The 19,752-nt window shown below is 36.8% G+C and overlaps 1 protein-coding gene across 2 annotated transcripts in view; it reads left to right on the top strand.

The window, feature by feature from the left end:
* Positions 1 to 19,752, top strand: part of NDFIP2 (Nedd4 family interacting protein 2) — a 47,242-nt gene that overhangs the window by 8,385 nt on the left and 19,105 nt on the right. Inside the window, exons 2-5 of one of the 2 annotated variants that reach the window (XM_065636984.1) lie at positions 10,117 to 10,273; positions 11,798 to 11,925; positions 15,712 to 15,771; positions 18,696 to 18,783. In XM_065636984.1, the coding sequence (XP_065493056.1) occupies positions 10,117 to 10,273; positions 11,798 to 11,925; positions 15,712 to 15,771; positions 18,696 to 18,783 (433 nt within the window). The remainder of the gene's footprint in view (positions 1 to 10,116; positions 10,274 to 11,797; positions 11,926 to 15,711; positions 15,772 to 18,695; positions 18,784 to 19,752) is intronic. The other variant, XM_065636993.1, reaches the window with a different exon arrangement.

Raw genomic sequence — 19,752 nt, 5'->3', positions numbered from 1 at the left:
TGCTTGGCAGGAATTTGTCATCTTCCTTCTTGTAAAATGTGGTTTTCCAGTAAAAAATAGAAGGAAAAGCTTGGTCTCTTAACTATTGTATGGTGACTTAACAGATTCACAAACATAGTTTGTCCATTTTAGCTTTGAACAATATTTTACCTTTTCACAGTAATCCTATTAATGCTTACTGTTTGTTGCTATAAGAGAGGTCAGAATCATGTCCTTGGTAAAGTTGTATCTATTGTTTGAATCATTGAACATATTTTTGCTTTTCCCTGATTAATCTGAAAATATTATATAGAGCAGCCTTGAGGAAAAGTTATTGATAAGAGGATGCTTACAGTATCCATTGTCTCCTTATTACAGAAAATAAAGAGGTTTTTTGTTTGTGGGTGGTTTTTTGTTTCATTTGGTGTCTTTTTTTTCTTTGTAAAGTAGCACAAGCTCAAGTTTAAGCATTGCTTTGGTAATGGTTGGTGTAAACTCTTGTCATCTCTGAGTGAGTGATGCCTTTGATAAAGCATGAGACAATTGGTATAAGACTCATGGGTGACACTGAGGGCAGTGTCATTTTGATCATGGTACTTTGTCTCAATGGTCATATTTCAGAATTTAAGGGAAATGCTGCTTAAAGTATTTTTAAGGAATGTTCTGAAGCATTAAGACTCTTAATTGAAACTCCAGAGTCATGGTCACCAAATTGACTCTCATTAGATTCATAGAATAAATGATTAGAAAACAGACTTACACAAGCTGTTCACTCTTAAAAATCTGTTTCAACTTCTAGAATGTGAGTGCGTACTTCAAACGAACGAGCGGGCAACTAGAGCCCTGCAGTGCTGATGATGAGCAGTGTGGTCGGTGTTCCTTTCTCATATACCTCAATGTCTGCTACTTTTTTTTTTTTTTAAAATACTCTCTATGGTTTAGAGGTAGCACTAGTTTGGTCATCTTCTGCTCTGCTCCGAAGAGATGAGCTTCCTGGGCTGCTGCTTTTTTTGTACTTTTGTTTTTGTTTAGTTGCCTTATAATCAAGCAACCTCCTGGAAAGCGCTTGCTTCCAGGTGTGTGCATCATCCCTCCAGCAACTGAGAGGTCCAGAGAATTTCCTTTTGACCACTTATTTCATAGATTTGCTTTAAAATGCTTAGTTAGCGCTCTCTAGGTCTAACAGTAGCATTGAAAAAACTCAATACTCTCTGTTGAGACATAAACATGCATTCTTTAAAGACAGGACTTTTAATGTTTATTGCTGTTGTGCGAGTTGTGTTTGCATTTGCTACTAAACTTTATTAAAGCTGTGCGTCCTGTAGTGGATGGAAGAGGGAGAAGACCACAAATCAAAATGAGAATCTTTTCCATAGAGCCTGTTCTTCTGTGTGCAATGTACAAAAAATGTGTTCAGCTGGTGTTGTGTATTTGTGTGTGTTTTATAAGCTGTTGAAACATCTGCCTGTATTATCTGTCTAAATTGAGGATCTTGAGTACTACATTTCCAGGTACTAAGAAAATGAGTTATGATGTAAAAGTTGGGCATGATTGACCCGCTAATAAATTTGTTTTCATTGAATAATAATATCCTCTGATTTATATTTCATTTAATTAATTACTTCATTTTGAGCTTATCTGTATTGATGAACAGGAAACTGTTCTGCATGGCTAGCTTTATTGAAATACATAAGCGATAAAACCTCTGTGTTTGCAATAAAGTTGTCACATTTGAAGTTTTTCTTAGAGTTCTGCAGAATTTTCAAGGACACTTGCTTACCTGTGATATAGGAAACACAAACTCAAGTCGTTTTTCTCCTACTCCTTTCAAAAGAGCGACTCAAGGTGAAACTGTGTGTTCCTTCTGCAGCTCAGTTACCGTAATACTTCTCCAGGAAGATACTTCTCTTTTTCTTTATCCTTCCCCTTGCAAAATGAGTTTGCCATTTTTAGCATCTTCCTGCATTGTCTTCATTAGGAAGCTTTGTGCATGATCCTTCCTGCTGTACTTGGGCCTTTGAGTGAAACATGCGTAATGTATTTGGAGAAATATTCAGCTTTTTCAATCAACATTGAATTTTTCAGCCCAGATGAATGTAGGCTAAAATGGAAACTGGAACTAACTTGAACGTTGATTTTACTCCTGGTGACAGCCCTGTCCATTTCCTAATTTTACAGACTTTCCTATTCCCTCTACATCTACAGTTTACGTGTTTTGTAATGTGACTTTACTTTAGAGTGACCAGGATCTACTTTCTGTACTGATTCTATAAAGCTGCTCTTAAGTAAAGACATGACCTTTCGACTTGCAGTTGGAGCTGTCACTAATGGTTTGCTGAGGCTGTTGCTTAGTGGCAGCTGCCAACAAATCCTGATGAAACATTGTCCATCATCAGGGAAATAGTGAGAATGAAAAGGAAGCACCATTGTATGAAACCTGGGACCTTCTGGGCTGTTGGGTGCTGTTTGCAGTTCTGGTCTCTCACAAGAGGAGCGTAGAGGAGCTACAGAAGGTAAAGGGAAGCAGGCTGCTTTAAAGTGACCTCTCAAATGGGCAGTGGCAGTTGGGAGAGATGAACACTTGCCAAGTCATCAAGGCAGTGGACAAAGCAGTTGCGGAGCTGCTAGTCACCAAATTGTGCAATATTAAGACCGGAGAGCGCTCATTGAAGTTTCATTTCAATCTTGGAAAAGAAACAACACAAGGAGAAGCGCAGTTTGCTAATACACAGGATCATGGAGGCAGATAGTAGTAGTGGATTCAGGAACACAAAGTCATGCACATCAAATCTGTAACAGATGCAAATGAAATAGACAGAGATGTGCACTTTACCAGGTATACTATAGTAGCTGTGAATGTTGGGGGAGTCTGAGGAAAAAGGATGGCAAATAAGTGACTAAGGCTTGTGTGATTTCCATGTGTCTCCTGATGATTGTGTTGGAGACTGAATACCTCTCAGACTGACTGCTGGTCTCTGTAACATACTTTTGTGTTATTAATGGATCTGTTTTATACACTCCTACTTCTAACTAGAGAGTCTTCAAGGAGGAGAGCCTCATTTTGTACTTTGTTTATGGAACTTGAACCAGTTCTTCAAGCTATTCTTGAGTTGCCATTTGACAAACAGAAGGCTACATGGTAATCTTTTTATTAACTTCTAAGTTCTTGAGTAACTCAGAGTTACAACACCTTGTTGTGTACAAGCTTTAGAGTAAGCTTTTACCACCTTCTTTATCTAGAAATACTTTTAAACTCATGCTTGAAGATTTGAAAAATGTTGGTCCCACCCATAATCTTTATTAGTATCAGAGACAACAGGTTTCTGTTGACAATTTCACAATTAATTCCTATAACCATAGGAAAAGGGTCCTAGAAATTATGCCCAATTTATAGTTCTATGATAAATATGAAGCATATATCTATTTGGATCATACCAAAATTGCAGTATTCAGAATTATTTCTGAATAACTCTTCAGCAGAGCAGAAACCTAAAAAAACAAGTGAAGAGAAATGAATGTATTTATAGGATAATGCTACGCTTCTAGTAATGTTAGTCTCAGAATATTTACTTTCCTATAAGAGTTCTCATATTGGCACATGATATGTTACTGTCCTTTACTAATAGCTCTTAGAAGCCATAAGGAATGAATGCAGACCTGTATGTTACGCTGTTAAATGTGTAATTAGTTGTTTAAATCTGGATTATAATCTGTGAAAACTGCAAGAGCAAGTAGAATGTTATATGTAAAGCAGGCATTGGGATGGAGAGATAGATATCTCTATATCTATCTACACGCATGTTTTGTATATGTATTTTTTTTTTTCTGTCACAAAGCCCTAATCACGATTGTCGTGTGGCTTTTTTTTTCTTTTTCCTGACATGCTTGTAAGCTGCTGTAAAAATACCCCACAAAACAAAACAAACTTGAAAAAAAATCTTGAAAAATCCAATAGGTTAACACAATCCCTAGTTTAAAAGAACTGACTTAAAATGATTTAACTATCACTTAAGTGAAGTGCATATAAACCACTTTCAACTGCTATGGATCACCTTATGTTCACCTTGTGAGGAATCTTACTTCAGCAGAAAAGCCAGTCTGTTGCAACACATTTCTCAGCAACATTCAGTATATATCTCTTTGGATTCTTTTTGGTAGAACTTTGCCTCCAGAGGTTGTGGGTTTCCATGGTACCTAAGCCTTATTTAGCAGACGCATTTGGTATTTCTGCACAGCTGTGGAATGGCAGCAATGGACTTGTGTTCTGCTTTCCTGCTTCTGCAGGAGATTTGATGCCTTTGAACTTCTAACATCTTTACTGCTGTTGAAAACTTTCTGCAGAGATGCATCAATTAAAAAAAAATTTTAAAAAAATCCCAAACCTTCTCTGCTGTCATGAAAGGCTCTTGCTAGATCTGCGTATGTGATGGTTGATGCTTGGCAAGTGATGAGATGGTAGGAAAAAAAAGTGATGTGGATCTTTCTGTGCAGTCAGGAATTCTGATCAAATTTCATCACTCTAAATACATAAAAGTAAAAAGTAGCTGAAAGTTGCCAGATTTTTTGTGTTTTACTGGAATGTACTGATGTGCTTTATAAGCTTAATTGCTTAGTACTTTAGTAGAGTATTTATTAGTCTGAAGGCTCCCCAGCCTCTAGAGGATGGTGTTTCTCTGGAGTGTTGTGGCTGTGGTCAGGACTGTGTCTTTCAGGAGAGAGTGTTTGGTGTGGAACTGCAAACAGCTGCCTGCCCACTTGCTGGGAAAGTTAATCATTGCTCTGTGTGGGTTTCTGGTAGGTTGGTGTTACAACAGGAATTTGAAGAAGAAGGCATGATGATGCTGCAAACTACCCTATTGTTAGTTTATAAAAACTGATACTGAGGAAAAAGCTAGTAAGTTAAAACAAGTGTTGTTTTTGGTTTTTTCTCAATAATGTATTTCACAAAATTGTGATGTATTCCTTTCAAAGGCCATGTATGTGTGTTTTTTTTCCCAATAAACAAGAAAACGAAAACATGTATTTTGCAGAAGGATTTATGTCGCTCGTCCACTCTTATAATTCTTATCTAAGTGTAATTACAGGTTATTGGTTTTTGTTGTGATTGGTCAGAAGCTTCTAGTGACCTAAATTAAGGCTGATTGATTTTAGCACTTGGATGGCATTTATGGGTTAATGGTATAGGTTTTATGGGTTTTTCTAAAAATAAAAATGTAATAGTCGATAGCATGAGCTGTTGAGACTATTACGTGTCATTCAGAAACAATAGAGATGGGGAAACAGAGGTCAAAGCTGTCTGCAGCATGAAGTATTTTTACAACAGGTTCAGAATTACATTCTATTTCAAGATTTCCTTTGTTTTTTTTTTCTTGAAAATCCCAAGTTTAATGCTTAGCTATTTATAGATGAGTAAACTTATTTTTAGACTACTAAAGCTGAAAAAAAAATGCAAAATGTGATTACAAACCAAATATTTAATACACAGCTTGTAATGCGTTCAAATTAATCGATTTTATGTAGAGAATTCTGCTTTTAAGCCTGAGTCTCTTAGGAGTAGCGCCTCATTTGTAGTGAGCAGTTTAGTACAAATTTACAAATCACTAGCAGTAGGCAGGTATAAAAGACCTTTGAATTTCTCGGCAAAAGAAAATACCCAGGTGTAAGATAAAGAAGGGATGACGGCAGTTTTCTTTTTAACCTGGTGTTGGTTACCCCTCTAATATTTACTGTGGTAGAATTTCAGTGGAATAAATACTTGTGTACCAGTACGGAAGATGTAATGAATCTAGTGCAGAAATGCTGGAATACTTTTTGGTGCACCACACAGGCAATCTTAAGTCTTCCATGCCCTTTCCTACAGCACTAGAAACTGCAGTAAGTGGATATTTTTGGTTGACCTTTAGGCATAGTGTGAAAAACTGACTCTAGAAGACCAAGTGTTAACTTATGCAAAGTGAAGATGAAGCTCTGCTGCTAAGAGTGATTTTTGTCAAGGAAGCATACAACTGACTGGTTTAGCATACAAAGGTTGAACTCGCATGGTCTACTTAGTTGTCTTGACACTGTCACTTAAAGCATAATATTAGGTCCAACATTAGCAAGTTTCTAAGCATTGTGTTCCTTTTAATGAAATTTGAAAGAACCCATGAACTGGTTGGGGTCAGGTCAGAACCAGAGGAGCCCAGCTTCTTCAAAAATGTAACATCATTTGAAAGGCTAGAAAGGAGGATACATTAAAAGCGCTCGTAAATTACAATATTAGTGAGAATGCTGTGCAGCTCTGTGGTACCCCAGGTGGAATTATCACTACTAGAACTTATGCAAAAGCTGATCTAAAAGTCAGGCTTTGTTAGGATGAGATGGTAACAAAGGTGTAAAAGGAAAGAGGAAAAGAAAGCTGACTGGGGTTTTTGTTTGTTTTTCCCTGTATGGCAGTATCTTCTGCATAATTTTATGCTACCTTAAAGAAACAATATAAATAGCATGTATTTTTATAACGAAGGTCTTATTTTAAAATGTTTGCAATGTGCTGTTGAAGTTAATTATGTTGCAATCATTTTATAATGTACTGATTTCTGTAAATCATATTTTATGAAATGGGGTAACAGCAGCTTTTGAAATGTGCATGAAATCAGGTAACAGAAACAGTGCTGTTTGCATGTTACGCTATGAATATGACTAGAGCTGTGTGTGCTACTTTAATCATCATTCTAATAAACATCATAAACATAATTCTAATCATCTAATTCTAAACATCATAAACATCATTCTGATCTTGTGAATGTATGGTGCAGGTGACAGAAGACATCTTATTATATCCTTTTCCCCTGTTTTTTTTTTAATGGCATATTTTAATAACTTGCCTATATTGCCACTCTTGTACAACAAGCCAGTTCATCACAAACAAAGCAAACTCTGTTTTTCAAAGAAAGCAAACTTTTCTAGGTCAGACAAAATTGCTATCTGCAGGTAAATGCAAAGTGTAAGTAAAGAATGAGATCTTTCTCCCACTTTTAAGTTTTTATTTTGAAAAGCTTAAAGAGTAAAAGCATCCACATCCCTCTGCTCAGTAAAGGCTTCTGTACTAAGCACATTCTTGTGGTTCATGGTCTTTGTAGGGTGTCAGCTGATTTCAGGCATTGCATCTGCTTACTTTGGAAATAATTACACAAACGAAATAGCAAACTTAAGTACTGCATCTCCTCCTGTAATTTATTTCCTCCTTTAAAGAAATGTTTTATAATTAAAAAAAGAAATTATAAAATAAAAGTAGCTGTATTTTCCACAATATTTTGATGCTGACAGGTCTGATGTTGATTTTTAGCCTCTTCTGAAATGAAATAGTGAATTCATTGTTTTATAGAGCTTTTCTGGGAAATACACTGAAGATAGTGTAGGGTAAAAATCATATGAAGGAAACTAACATTTTTTCCTGTACTGTGCGCTATTAGTCACCATGAGATTTTGAGTCATTGGTGTCAGAAGAGCCATTGCTCCTTGATAGAACTTTGAATGTTAAGTGTCCTAACATGGCTTATTTCTTTAGACAGTAAGCATTATGACTCCTGAGCCTGTAATGTACTGTAGTTTGAAGGCTATAAAAGCAGGAATTGAAATACTTGTGTAAGAAGTTTAAGAATAATATGTCTAGTAAAGAACTATTTTCTTTTTTTTAGTTGTAAAGCTCTGTATAGCCAACCAGATACTCTGCATACAGACTAAGATGTGAATAGAAAAAAAAAAAGTCTTTGTGTCCTGCTTTTAAAATGTTGAGGTAGGGGGCAGGGAAAGGTACTCATTGACAGTTGTCTGTAGCTTTATCGGTCCTGGCAATTGTTTTGACCGTAATCTTGGCAAAAGCAACTGTACTGCTACATGGTGGTTCACTGGGAGCTTGGGAGGGGGCTGGGGCGATGAACTGTGGGTTCTCTTTAGTCCTTAAATTCAAAAACAGTGGGCAAAAATAATCTTGCTATTGGGGAAAAAAACCCAAATTTAGATATGATTTTTATAATGTTAAATGCTGTTTCAGGTGACGTGTACATACATCACATAAGCAATGCCTTGAAACAGACGTTTTCTGTTTCCTTTTTGAGTGTTTTTAGCTTGGTTTCTATGGCAATGAAACCTATGCAGAGTGTCAAGCCTCTTCTTACCCTGTCTCCAAAAATACCTTCTAAATTTACCAGCCAGTATAAGCCAAAATTAAACAGGAAGGAGGAGGCTCAAAGGTAGTTGGATCCCTACTGGTTTCAAGCAAACGGGTGGCTCCACAGAGGAGAATCAGTGCCCGGTGAAGACAAGGCAGAGTTACTACAAGACGAAATGATACGACCACCTCTGTCTACCCTGCTCGCATTGGCAAAATTTCCAGCTTGCTGGGGCAAGTTCTGCTGCAGTTGTGGGTTTTATTGGTTTGGTTTGGTTTTTACCCCAGTGGAGTCCCCTGAGAGGAGCTGAAGTTACTGCCTTGAAGTGAGAGTAGGAGACAGGACGCTTGAAGAACATTAACTAACAAAAGCTAGTTTCTGTTCATGGAACAGCTTGTGTTTCTTCTTACAGCTGTAGATACTCAAGCTGCTTAATCCACTTCTTATGTTTTTTATAAGGGGGTGTTCTCTAAGGTTTCTTATGATTTTTCTTTAAGTTGCAGCATTAAGATGACCTTGATGGCTTTCAGAATTGCTGAAAGGTCTATATAGTAGAAAATAGGATAAATAGGAATGCTCGGTCCCTGAGTATGAGTCCTACAAAATAAAGACCTTTTGATTGCACTAAAGAGCATAATGGGACTCTTTTGTGTGGAACTCTTAGGATGGATTTTTCTGTTTCCTAATAGCAGTTGCTATAACAATTGAATGACTTCAGTTGAATGCTATAACAGATGAATTACTACAATTGAATAGTAGACTTGGTCTACAAATACCTGAAAGGAGGTTGTAGCATGGAGGGTGTTGGTCTCTTTTCCCAAGTAGCAATTGATAGGAAAAGAGGAAATGCGCCAGGGGAGGTTGAGATTGGATATTAGGAAAAAATTTTTCACGGAAAGGGTTGTCAGGCATTGGAACAGGCTGCTCAGGGAAGTGGTGGAGTCACCATCCCTGGGGGCGTTTAAAAGGTGTTTAGACGAGGTTCTTAGGGACATGGTTTAGTGCTGGAGTTAGGTTATGGTTGGACTCAATGATCCTGAGGTTCTCTTCCAACTGAAATGATTCTATAACTTCTTCACTCAGTCTTTGAAGGCAGGAAGTCTCATGTGCACGTTCTCCTCTGATCCTCACATTACCTCCATTGTTTATAACTGTTATTAAATTACAGATAATCTGGAGGAAGGTAACTTTCAAGAAAGCGTGTGTTATGTAAGACACAAAATTAATTTCCTTGGTAATGACAAAAAGTGGGTTTTGAGTAGTAATGCCCAATAAGCTGCTGTGGATCTCTGTGTGTCTTCAAGATATTGACAGCACATTCTTGCTTATCCAGGTTCTTACTTCTGTATGTGCTTAACTGGACGTGTCCTTTTAAAATTGCATTTTAAACAACCAAACAAACCACCAACTTAGTCTTGTAGGGAAAGGATTTTTTCCAGGTTGTGAAGAAAAGCAGAAAGTTTTGAAGTCTCAGAATTTGAGAGAAGAAGCTCTCTGACAACATGCAAGAGTATAAAAATCTCACTTATAGAAATAGAAATGTGTATTTTTCTTTATTCTAGATCAATAAAGTCAGAGGTAGTGTTGCTCACCTGTTGTATTTTAAAATGTGTTAATACATTTTGTGAATGTATTTAAGGAAAAAAAGTGTGATACTGTTAAAATATGATAGTATAGTAGAAAGTATTTTATAGTCAGCATTCTCCCATGTAGTAAACATTTAAAAAGCCAGATTTTTAAGACTCTGTAAACATCGCTGACGAGAAGGAATCAATTTCAGGTGGGGAAAAAAAAAAAGCCAGTTAAAATTAACTGTTTGCTTAAAAAGATTTAACTGGACTACTTAAACTATCACATGTTCTTTTGTAAATAATTTTTGGTCTTGTTAAAAAGTAATCTCTCTTTTTGAAGATAGATCTGGCAGGACTAGGTTGCCATGAAAAGTATTCCCTGAGCGCGTCTGAAATGTGTGTGTTTTTCTTCTAAGCTTCACAATGAGGATGACCCTCCGGAGCCTTCAGCAGCTGAGCAGCCCCCTGCGCCTCCAGAGACCCCGCAGCCTCCCCAGCCCGCAGCCTCATCTGAAGCAGACGTGTCCCCTCCACCCTACTGTAGCATAGCTGTAGAAGCAGCTGCACCCTCAGGTATTTATTCTTACACGGCAGCTTGTCAAGGAGGCGTGTGTATGAATCAGCACTTGGTTTGAAGTGGTACGATGCTGCTGTGTTGTTTTGTTTTGTTTTTTCCCATGCACACAATTGCGGTAAAAAGCTAGGCTTTTATGCACAGCCCATTGTCTGGTTTGTTAAAAAGAAGCACGCTTCTAAATCGTGCCGATTGTTCCAAATTGCTAGACTAAATGGATATTCATTAATTAGTGTAATAGGTTTTATTTAAGTCTGCATGTAGCTCCATTCAATATTTAATCTACATCTTTGAGTAGTGCTCCTTTATTACACCTCATTAGCAATTTTCACTGCCTCTTTGGGAAAAACAAAACAAAACAACAGCCCAACCACCCACCAATCACAAAACTCTGATTTGTCAAAACTCAAACTTGCTGAGTTTGTTCCATTGTTTGGTTAAAATATTGCCATGAAAAGATTCATTTTGCTTTAAAGACTCTTGACAAAACTTCTTGTAAAAAATGAATTATGGGGGTCTTTTCCTCCATTTATTCACTGCTCCCTTTCTCATGAAGTTGTGACTTTTCTTTGAGGTATGGTAGACTTAACAACAAGCAACATCAAAGTCCCTGTTTAAGTAAAGCTGCTTGGATTTGTGTCTCCCATATGCCAAATAAATATTTTAGACGTAACCTCCAACCTGTTTTTCTTAATGTTGATTAAAGGAACAATTTCCTGTCCCTGTTCCTTGAGACAGTGTTTGCAAGTATAACACATAGCTATGCAGAATTATCCCTATATATAACATCTTTGTGTTGGTGTGCTGACAAATCCTTTTACCATGTGACCTGTGCTGACAAATCTTTTACCACATAAGTGATCTCGTTACAAACTGCTGCTGGCTGTAGGAGGAAGTTCAAGGTGTATTTTAAATAGTTTTTACTCATTTTGTTAATAATTCTATTCTATGTGATGATATTTTATTATTTCAATGTATGAGAATGAAGCCTGTGGTCTATTTTACTAGAAGGAACATTTTTAAAAGAATGTGGTGAAACTGAAATCTTGGAAAAACTGGTTTTCACAGAACAACTAGAGTTAGCAACGAGGCCATGCTATTAAAAATACAGCATGATTATTACTGGACTTAAAAAAAGCTTTTATTTATCAATATCAATTAAGATATTTCTGTGCATATCTTTTGTATGATTTGATAAAAACCCTTTGTTTGGAATACCTAGGGATGCAACTCAGCAAATACAGGTTTCTTGTTCATAAATTTTCTGGCTCCCTGTAGCACCTTGGTTAAGTTTTCTGCCTCAACTAGCAATTAAAAGCACCATCAAGCTGTTCACTGGTTTATGTTATAAAAATAAAGTGTTTTTTTTAAAAAACTTACAAGAGCTTGAAATACAAATACCAATTTCAGCCTCTGTTGAAAAAAAAAAAATACTTCATAGCTCAATAGTTATGTGCATGTAAAATTTATTATTCTGGACATGTTTCTGGCTTAAAAATGCATAACCTCTTTATTTTGAACAGAAACACACAATGAATTTTATCCTGTACCACCTCCATACAGTGTAGCTACCTCTCTTCCTACTTACGATGAAGCAGAGAAGGCCAAAGCTGCAGCAATGGCAGCTGCTGCAGCAGAAGTTGCCCAACGAGTAAGTGATATAGTTCTGCTTTATTTCCATTTAGTGAAACATGTTAGGCTAATCTAATTATTTATAACAATTGGGTCCATACTATGGTCTATTTGTTAAAACAATGGTGGGCTGGTGATTTAAATATTTTGCATGCTTAGGTTTTTATAGATAGTTTAAGTTAGATGTAAAGTATTATGGAAAATGCAGCATGGTCAGTCTTTTCTGAGGTATAGCTGCTGTCTAAACAACTGCAAAAGCCAAATTTTGCCCTGTTTTAATAGTTTATCCAGTATTTTGTCATCTTTTAATTAGGTATCCACTGCTAATGTTACTTTGTAGAGTTACTGCTGATATTTAGTGTTTCAGATGGTAAAAAAAAAAAATAAAGTAGACCTTCAGAGAGGAAGGAGAATTCAAACAGTCTGGAAGGGACAAAACCCCAAATAATGTAGTTTGTGGTGTTTTTTTTTTTTTTTTAAAGGAAAGGTCCCTGTTTGTTTTCTTCATGAGAATGTTAATACTAGTACTTAAAACAATAAAAAAACCCAATACACCAAGAGTTATGGTAAATAGTAAGTTTAGTAGGTATATGTTCAGTGTTTACAGTTTTGTTAGAATTAACATTATAAACAACACAGTCTTCAAAATAGAAAACTGATATCTGCAATTCGCATTAAATGTTAGTTTTGTAAGCAAAGTTCTTCCTTTTTTCTTTTTTTTTTTTTCTTCCAAGTTTTGGAATGTGGAAATTCTGCTGTTTGGTAGTATTGGCCATAATATACTATACCCAAATTAGTCTTCCAGTGCTTTCACTAAAAATCTCCACCTTGTGATCAAATGTGGTTGCTTTTGGCTGCAGTGTGCTTGTGACTGGAAAAAAAAAAAACAACTCCTGCTCACCCAGTGGGAGGCTGTTCCTTCCTTGGCTGCTGTGCAGCAATCACAGTGCACACCACTTGTTTTAAGGTTAAAGTGGGTTTGTGTAACATCGCCAGTGAAGGTGTCACACAAATCTGTTGGACTAAATGCAGTAGGGTACCAGGGACATTTGCGTGGGAACTTGCCAAGTTTCTGTTGTGAGGTGACGATCTCCAGTCGTAGCCTTTTAACCGCTTTAACAGGAGCGTGGATTCTGTGCAGTCTGTCCTGACTGCTTGTCATATAAGTAAAACTTTTGCTGAAATACTGGTCTTAATGAAATCCTCAATCTGAAATTATAAACCTTTAAATTTACATGGAACCTGAACCTTAACTTATAGGTTACCATTACTGGTCCTGTGACGTTTCAGGCAGGACACGTGCAACTCTCTTGCAAGATTCTTGGTGCTTTTAAGTATGTATGTCTAGAACCCTACGAGGCAAAAGTTTCAGACATACAAGCAATCTTCCTTGACCTGAATTTCACAGGGAAAACTTCAGGCTAGGGCTCAGCCAATGTCAAGAATAAAGCTAAGTCTTGACATTTTAAGCTTTTTTAACTTTGGAGAATTCTTTCTCACATGGTCAGGTTACTGTGTCAGAAACATCTTTTGCCCTTCCACAGAAATTCTACGTGGTTTTGGCCAAATTACAAGCTTTTGGAAAATGAGTTTCCACAGTTAATACATACAGGTTCAAATTTAGTAAATGCGTGGAGATTGTTTTGCATGAACAAGTTCAGACTGCTCATAACTCAGATGAGGATGGGACTGCAGGTGTGCCATTGCCACAGAACATTTTCAAATGTTGTGTTATCAGAGCAGGGTTACAAGACTAAAAGCAGATACACCTTATGGCTGTTCTTTACTACTTTTGGTGAAAACACTGGAACTGAGAAGTAGGAATTTCTGATGTGCTCTGGAGTAGCTTTACTATTCTTGGCCTTTGGTTAGAAGGGAAGTGGAAAGCCGCTTGATTCAACTGCAAGGGCATCAAGTGAGAGGTGGAGGGAAGGACAATGACTCTGAGCCTCTGAAGCTTGCGTGTTGTGGGAAGAGTCTGGATTTGGTTGGGCAAGGAGGTAACGGCCTCGCAGTGAACACAGGCAGGGAGGGATCAGAGAGGATGGGTCTAAGTCAAAATGAGAAAAGGCAAGGGTGAATGGGAGCAGTGGTGTGGAGGAGAGAGATTTAAGTGAGGAAACAAGAGGAGAAGGTTAAACTGGGATTCGTGGAGAAAGGAACCCAAGTGCGGGCAGAATGTGGTACTGGGAAAGGAGCTGAAGCTGGTGAGTGAGAAAAGAGGAGGAGGGGGGGAGAAGGAATCTGGAGTTAAGAGGTAGGAGAATAGGATAATGGTGAGAAAGTAAGAAATAAACCTTTACAAAGTCTGCTTTTCCAAAATGTACAGTAGAACTTGACGTTCAAGAACTAGATGCTGACACCACAAGAATTCCACTTATGAAAATCAGTAGGAACACACCATCATTCCCTCAAAGCAGAGACTGGCTAAAAAATTGTAGACATGCAGCAGTACTAAGTTACTAACAGAACTCTCCACAGTGTACCTCCACAGTCTAGCTCTTTGCTACAGATCTCAAATTTTCATAGAATTTCTGCTCAGTTTGCTTCCGTGTTTTTTGGTTACTTATTTTTTTCTTAGGCACATGCATGCACACACACAAGCTATATTAAAGAAACAGTCAGGTTGCAAAGTTGAGACTTGGAGAAAAAGTAGGAAATGCTGAAGTTGAGTTCCAGTTTTGTAGATGATGTTAAAATTATGTGCCAGTGCATTTTTAATTAATGCCATTTTAATTACCCTACTATGTGATACTGCCACAATATCCCTGCCATATTTAATACCTCTGATGGACTTACACTGGGGTGGACTAAGTGTTTTAATCTGGCAGATAACTGGAGTAAGTAAAAAAGGTCATGTTATGGTTAGAGTGGTGGTTTTTCATCTTCAGAGCTAAGGATTTTGATCCTTAGCTCTGAATGCCAGTGGAGGAACAGGTAAGTGACTTCAGCTTTGCACTATTGGTATGTAATTAATTGTTTTCTAACTTTCACTGTCTTGGAGATCACAGGCAGTGGCAGCTGTGGACAGTGTCTGACTTGCGTATTACACGCTTTGCAAAACACACACAAACGATATAACGTAGTTTTTCCAGTTTTTATTTTCAGCCTTATGAAATTAGTGCTTTTATGAACGTGAACTTTTCTATGATCTGTGCCTCTAGTTTCTTCCTTTTAAAGTGAAGATGTATTGCCTCTTCACTACAATAATGTGAAAAGTTGGAAAATGAAACTGATAATTGTTTTCATGGTATAGCCCAAAGCACGCAGTGAAGAAGGCTACGAACTCACACATTGAGCAAAAGCGATGAAATTGGTATAAAAAGGCAGCACTTTTAATGAACAACTTTCATTTTTTTTCCCCCTGATTCACCTAAGGATCTTACAAAAAACATTAGTGTGATCATATTAAAGACTCGTCATAGGCCCTGCATCCACAGATTATACATACAATACAAACTTAATGTTTACTGAAAATTTCAGTACTTGTTTTTGTAGTTCTTTACTTAGCTTGTCTTACAAGAATAGATTGTGTTTAAACATTTATTTCTTTCAAATGTTACCAGATAGCTCAATGTATCAAACAAAATTATATCAGCCCTATGTCAGCAGTAGCGATAGCATTAGTTACCCTGGGTTTTGATGTTTTCCTTTTCAAATCCTCAAGGTCAGTTTTGAAAGGTGAATTTAAATGGACAAAATATTGCTAATAGTTAAATGACTTGTTTGTATGTTGCAATGAATGGCTTTTACTTAATGCTTTCAGTTGCATTTGTCTTATGTTTTTCTGTTTTTACATGCTTAGCACGCCCAGTTTAGGGAGTCTAGGAGTCTGTTTGATGAAATATTCCTCAGTCGTCCAGAGGTATGGTATAGTTCTCTCTAGTTTAGACTTTAACTATGAATTTTCCTGATGGCAAACAAATGCTTCTGGGGTTCATTGTGCCTTTCCCACCCCCCCCCCATTAACTTCTCCATATTGTTTTGTATGCTGAAGGTATCATTTATGGGGTTTAATAAGTAATTTTAGCCTTTCCTCAGAAGTTTTTCTCTGTAAATCCACTGTATTGAGAAGAGTTATATCAGTTTAGATATCCAAGGTGTTCCTGAAAACTCTGGGTATTTACTTGATATTAAAGGTGATTTTGTCACTGTATGCTAGGTTTCAATTTGCAAGAAGGTAAAAGGCACCGGGGTGGGAAAAACAGTCTGCTTTTTTCAGACTGCTACAGCAAGTACTGTAATTTCAGAGGAGTTAATAGGTTCAACTTCAATAGATGCTGTGAAGTTCTTTAGCTTAGAGAAATTGCTCAGTGTGGCATGCCATTTATGTTGGTAGCATGTTTTCCTGTTCAGTTGTTTCTCTGGTCATAGAAACAGTAAGCTTTCTGCTTATACAGATCTCAGCATGTTTAGTGAACAAGAAGTATTGTCCGTGACCCTTAACATGGCTAAATTTGTCAAAAATCAATATGAAAAACTGAAACAGTATTATATATTTCATGGATTTGTGGGTGTTGTTAAATGATGTTCTCATCATTAAAAATAACTGAGAAAGTCATTATTGTTGATAAAGATGTCACCATCTAATAGAGGTATTACTGTGAAATTACATTTATTTCTAAGCTTCAGCAGAGACAACAATAATTCCACATTGTCCCTTTTCATTCCTCAATGAATGGTGGCAAACAATTATATTTTGAAGGACTGGGGCTGTTGACACCAACTAGATCAAATGAGAGCACTGTGAAAGAGCCAATATTAGTGGGGCTTGAGCTGTGGCCAGTTAGTGTCTTCTGTCTGCAGGACTGATCATAAAACACATAATACTAAATTATGTAGATCCAGGCTGAACATGATTTAACCTCAGGAAACTATTTCATTTCTTAAACATTCTGATAATTTTCATATGCCGATTTTTTGAGACAGCAAATACAACTTGGTTTAGTATAATTCCCTTTTTACATTAAATGTGATAAATTAGAACTTGTTTGCACTTATTACGCAGTGCCTACTTGCAAATATTGACCTCACATGTGTAAGCCTTAGAGACGCTTGTGCCTATAGAGAAACCTGCTGAACTTGCTGTTATAGTTGAGCAAAATTTTATTTTTCTGAAGCAACATTTTACACAGAGCGTAATTCACTAATTGGTTTGGAAATGACAGTATGAAGTACAGTAGTTAGCAGACAGTTTAAAAGAAGCCCAAAAATTATTTTATATGGGGTTTTATAGAGTTTCTGAAATCAAAATTCAAAATATTTTTTCTTGCCCTGACTTGAAAAAGGAACTTTTGTGGCCTGCTTCTCAGAGATAAGCACACTGAAATGTAGCTCTTCATTTAACATATTTTCAGCCCTTCCTTGCTTGCTCCCCCACCAGTCTTGTAGCTTCAGAAAAGTTGAGCTAAATAAACTAACGCCTTCATAGCCACTTAAGATGACCATTTAGGGACATCTGAAATTATGTGGAGTTGAATTATAGCCCCTTAAGATTGTCGTTCAAGTAGCTTTTTGTGCTTTCCTTAGAATTGTCTATGTGAATAAAAGTGTTTTTAAAGTTATCTGACACAGCGTCTTGGTTAATTAAACTGAAATAAAGAGCACAGCTGGAAATTCATGGTCAGGTTATAAAGGGTTAAGCTGTCTGCCTTGAGTTGGTGCAGTTCAATCTACCACTTTTGTAACCATAATCTCTACGCCCTGGTAAATATTTTGCTGTGTTGACAAAGGTGAACATGTCAATCACATGACAGAGCTTTAGATCACTGTGACTTTTTTTAATGCCCTTTTAGTTATGAACTTAATATACAAAATAGCATTTGGTACAGCATTATTTAACTTGCATCAGCCTGCATTCTTGTGATGTTATTCCTTTCAGTATAAAACTGGTGTGTTTAACTGGCTTTGCAGTTTTCATCAGGCTCTCATTAGTAAGTGCAATCATCGTGAAAATTTTTCATTTCCCAGTCCACAGTTGCAGTGATGTTTTACTTGTGCGCAGAACTGCAGCTGTAAGATCTGCCAAGTTTTGTTGAAAATCAAGTACTGAGAAACAAAACAAACTCATATTTCCAGTATCTTAAGATCTAGTATTTTGACACAATGGGAGAAATTTTCAGGTTATTTTTACTGACATCTGTGTTTACTTTTGTTTGACGTGAAGTCCTGTGCTTTTTGAGTTTACAAGACTTTTAAACACTTTTAATGAGCTCGCGCCCTCTGGTGTCCCCAGAGGTTTTCTTTGCTTTGCATTTGTTTTGCAGTGGGTTATAGGGCAGTCAAGTTGGTTAATGCAGTGCTGTTGCATCAGCAATTTATTTTAAGGTACTGACCTTGTTCTAAAACTTTATTCTGTATTTTGGGAAACGTTAGAAGACTTTTCTGTCGGGAAGAAAATAGAACATACTATGTAATGATTTTTAAAACAAATATTTAATAGCTTGGCTGTTTATCTAGATAGTTACAGGAAGAAAAGAGATTCCTGTTGGTTTTGATTGTCAAAGTACTCATCTGAAATAACTTCTGGCTTCTTTTAAGATGAATAGGCAATGCATACTTGTCTTCTACAGAAACTTTTCAGGTAAATTTGGGCTCTGTCAATATAAGCAACAAATAAGACTTGTTTTATAGATATGAATTATTTTTCTTTTAAGCTTCCTTGATGTGGACGTGTTACAGAAATGTCAATTTTCTTCTAGCTTTAGAAACATAATCAATACTTTAATTCTACAGATAGTTATTCTAAAATAAACTTCTCACTAAATTATCACTAACCTGTAAATCCAGGAAGAAGAGTATCCACCACGGGATGATTTCAGTGATGCAGATCAGCTTAGAGTGGGCAATGATGGCATCTTCATGTTGGCATTTTTCAGTAAGTTATCTTGTACCCCAGACCTACTGAGATGTATCTTAATTGTACCTTTTTTCTATGGAATATAAAAGATAGCTATGATAAACTGCATTAATGTACTGTAATGAATCGAGTTTGTTTTTTTTTTTTTTTTGGTTACTTGTATACAGATATAAACAATTCCTGTTCCTGATGTAGCAAATATGTTGCACTTTTTTCCTGTGGCATTTGTCACAGATAAGGGGACAAAACAAAATCATAGTAAATGTTTTGAGGCATAGCAAGGCTGCACTGTGAACTATGAATTAGGAAATTCTGTCATCTTCTAGTTGGACTACCGACTTGAACTAAAGGCTGGATCACAGAAATCTGGCAGTCGATGTTTAAGTAGAAAAAATTTGTGCCGTATAGAAGTTGCTGGTGTTAACATAGTAAATTAAATAGCTGTGGGTGGAGTTTTGGAACAAATCTAACAACGCTTATTTTCAGGTTGAACTGATCACTAGCATATAAAAATATACTGTCTTCAGGTAACGTCTGATTGCAACCTGCACTATTGTAGCACTTCTTCAAGTACTATGTGTGTGCACTATATGTGTCTTATCCTGTAATGTTCGTACTGCATTGAGCAAAGGTAGGTTTAGCCACTGTAAGTTACATATAGAAAGAAGCTACTTCTGTTTTGCCAGTTGTGTATTTCTTTCTAATTTCTGAGGGTATTTTCCCTTGTGGATGGAAGGTTGGTGTTGGGGATGTAGTTTTTCTTTTTAGCATTCATCAGGATGAAAGCTGATCGATTTATCCACTGAAATCTCCTTCATGTCTTTCAACCTAGATCTCTTCTTAGTTCTGTTCTCTTTCATGTCTTTCACAATCTCTTTATTTAGCTATTACAGATGCAGGTAACAGAACTCTCACGGAAGTTTTTGTCATGTCGGTGTACGATGTACTAGGACAATGTAGTGTTTGCATCTTAGGATAAAAATGTAT

The sequence above is a fragment of the Caloenas nicobarica genome, chromosome 1, assembly GCF_036013445.1.
Source record: "Caloenas nicobarica isolate bCalNic1 chromosome 1, bCalNic1.hap1, whole genome shotgun sequence".
In the NCBI taxonomy this organism is placed as follows: Eukaryota; Metazoa; Chordata; class Aves; order Columbiformes; family Columbidae; genus Caloenas; species Caloenas nicobarica.
The sequence above is the reverse complement of the archived record's forward strand: the minus strand, read 5'-3'. Positions and strand labels throughout refer to the sequence as shown.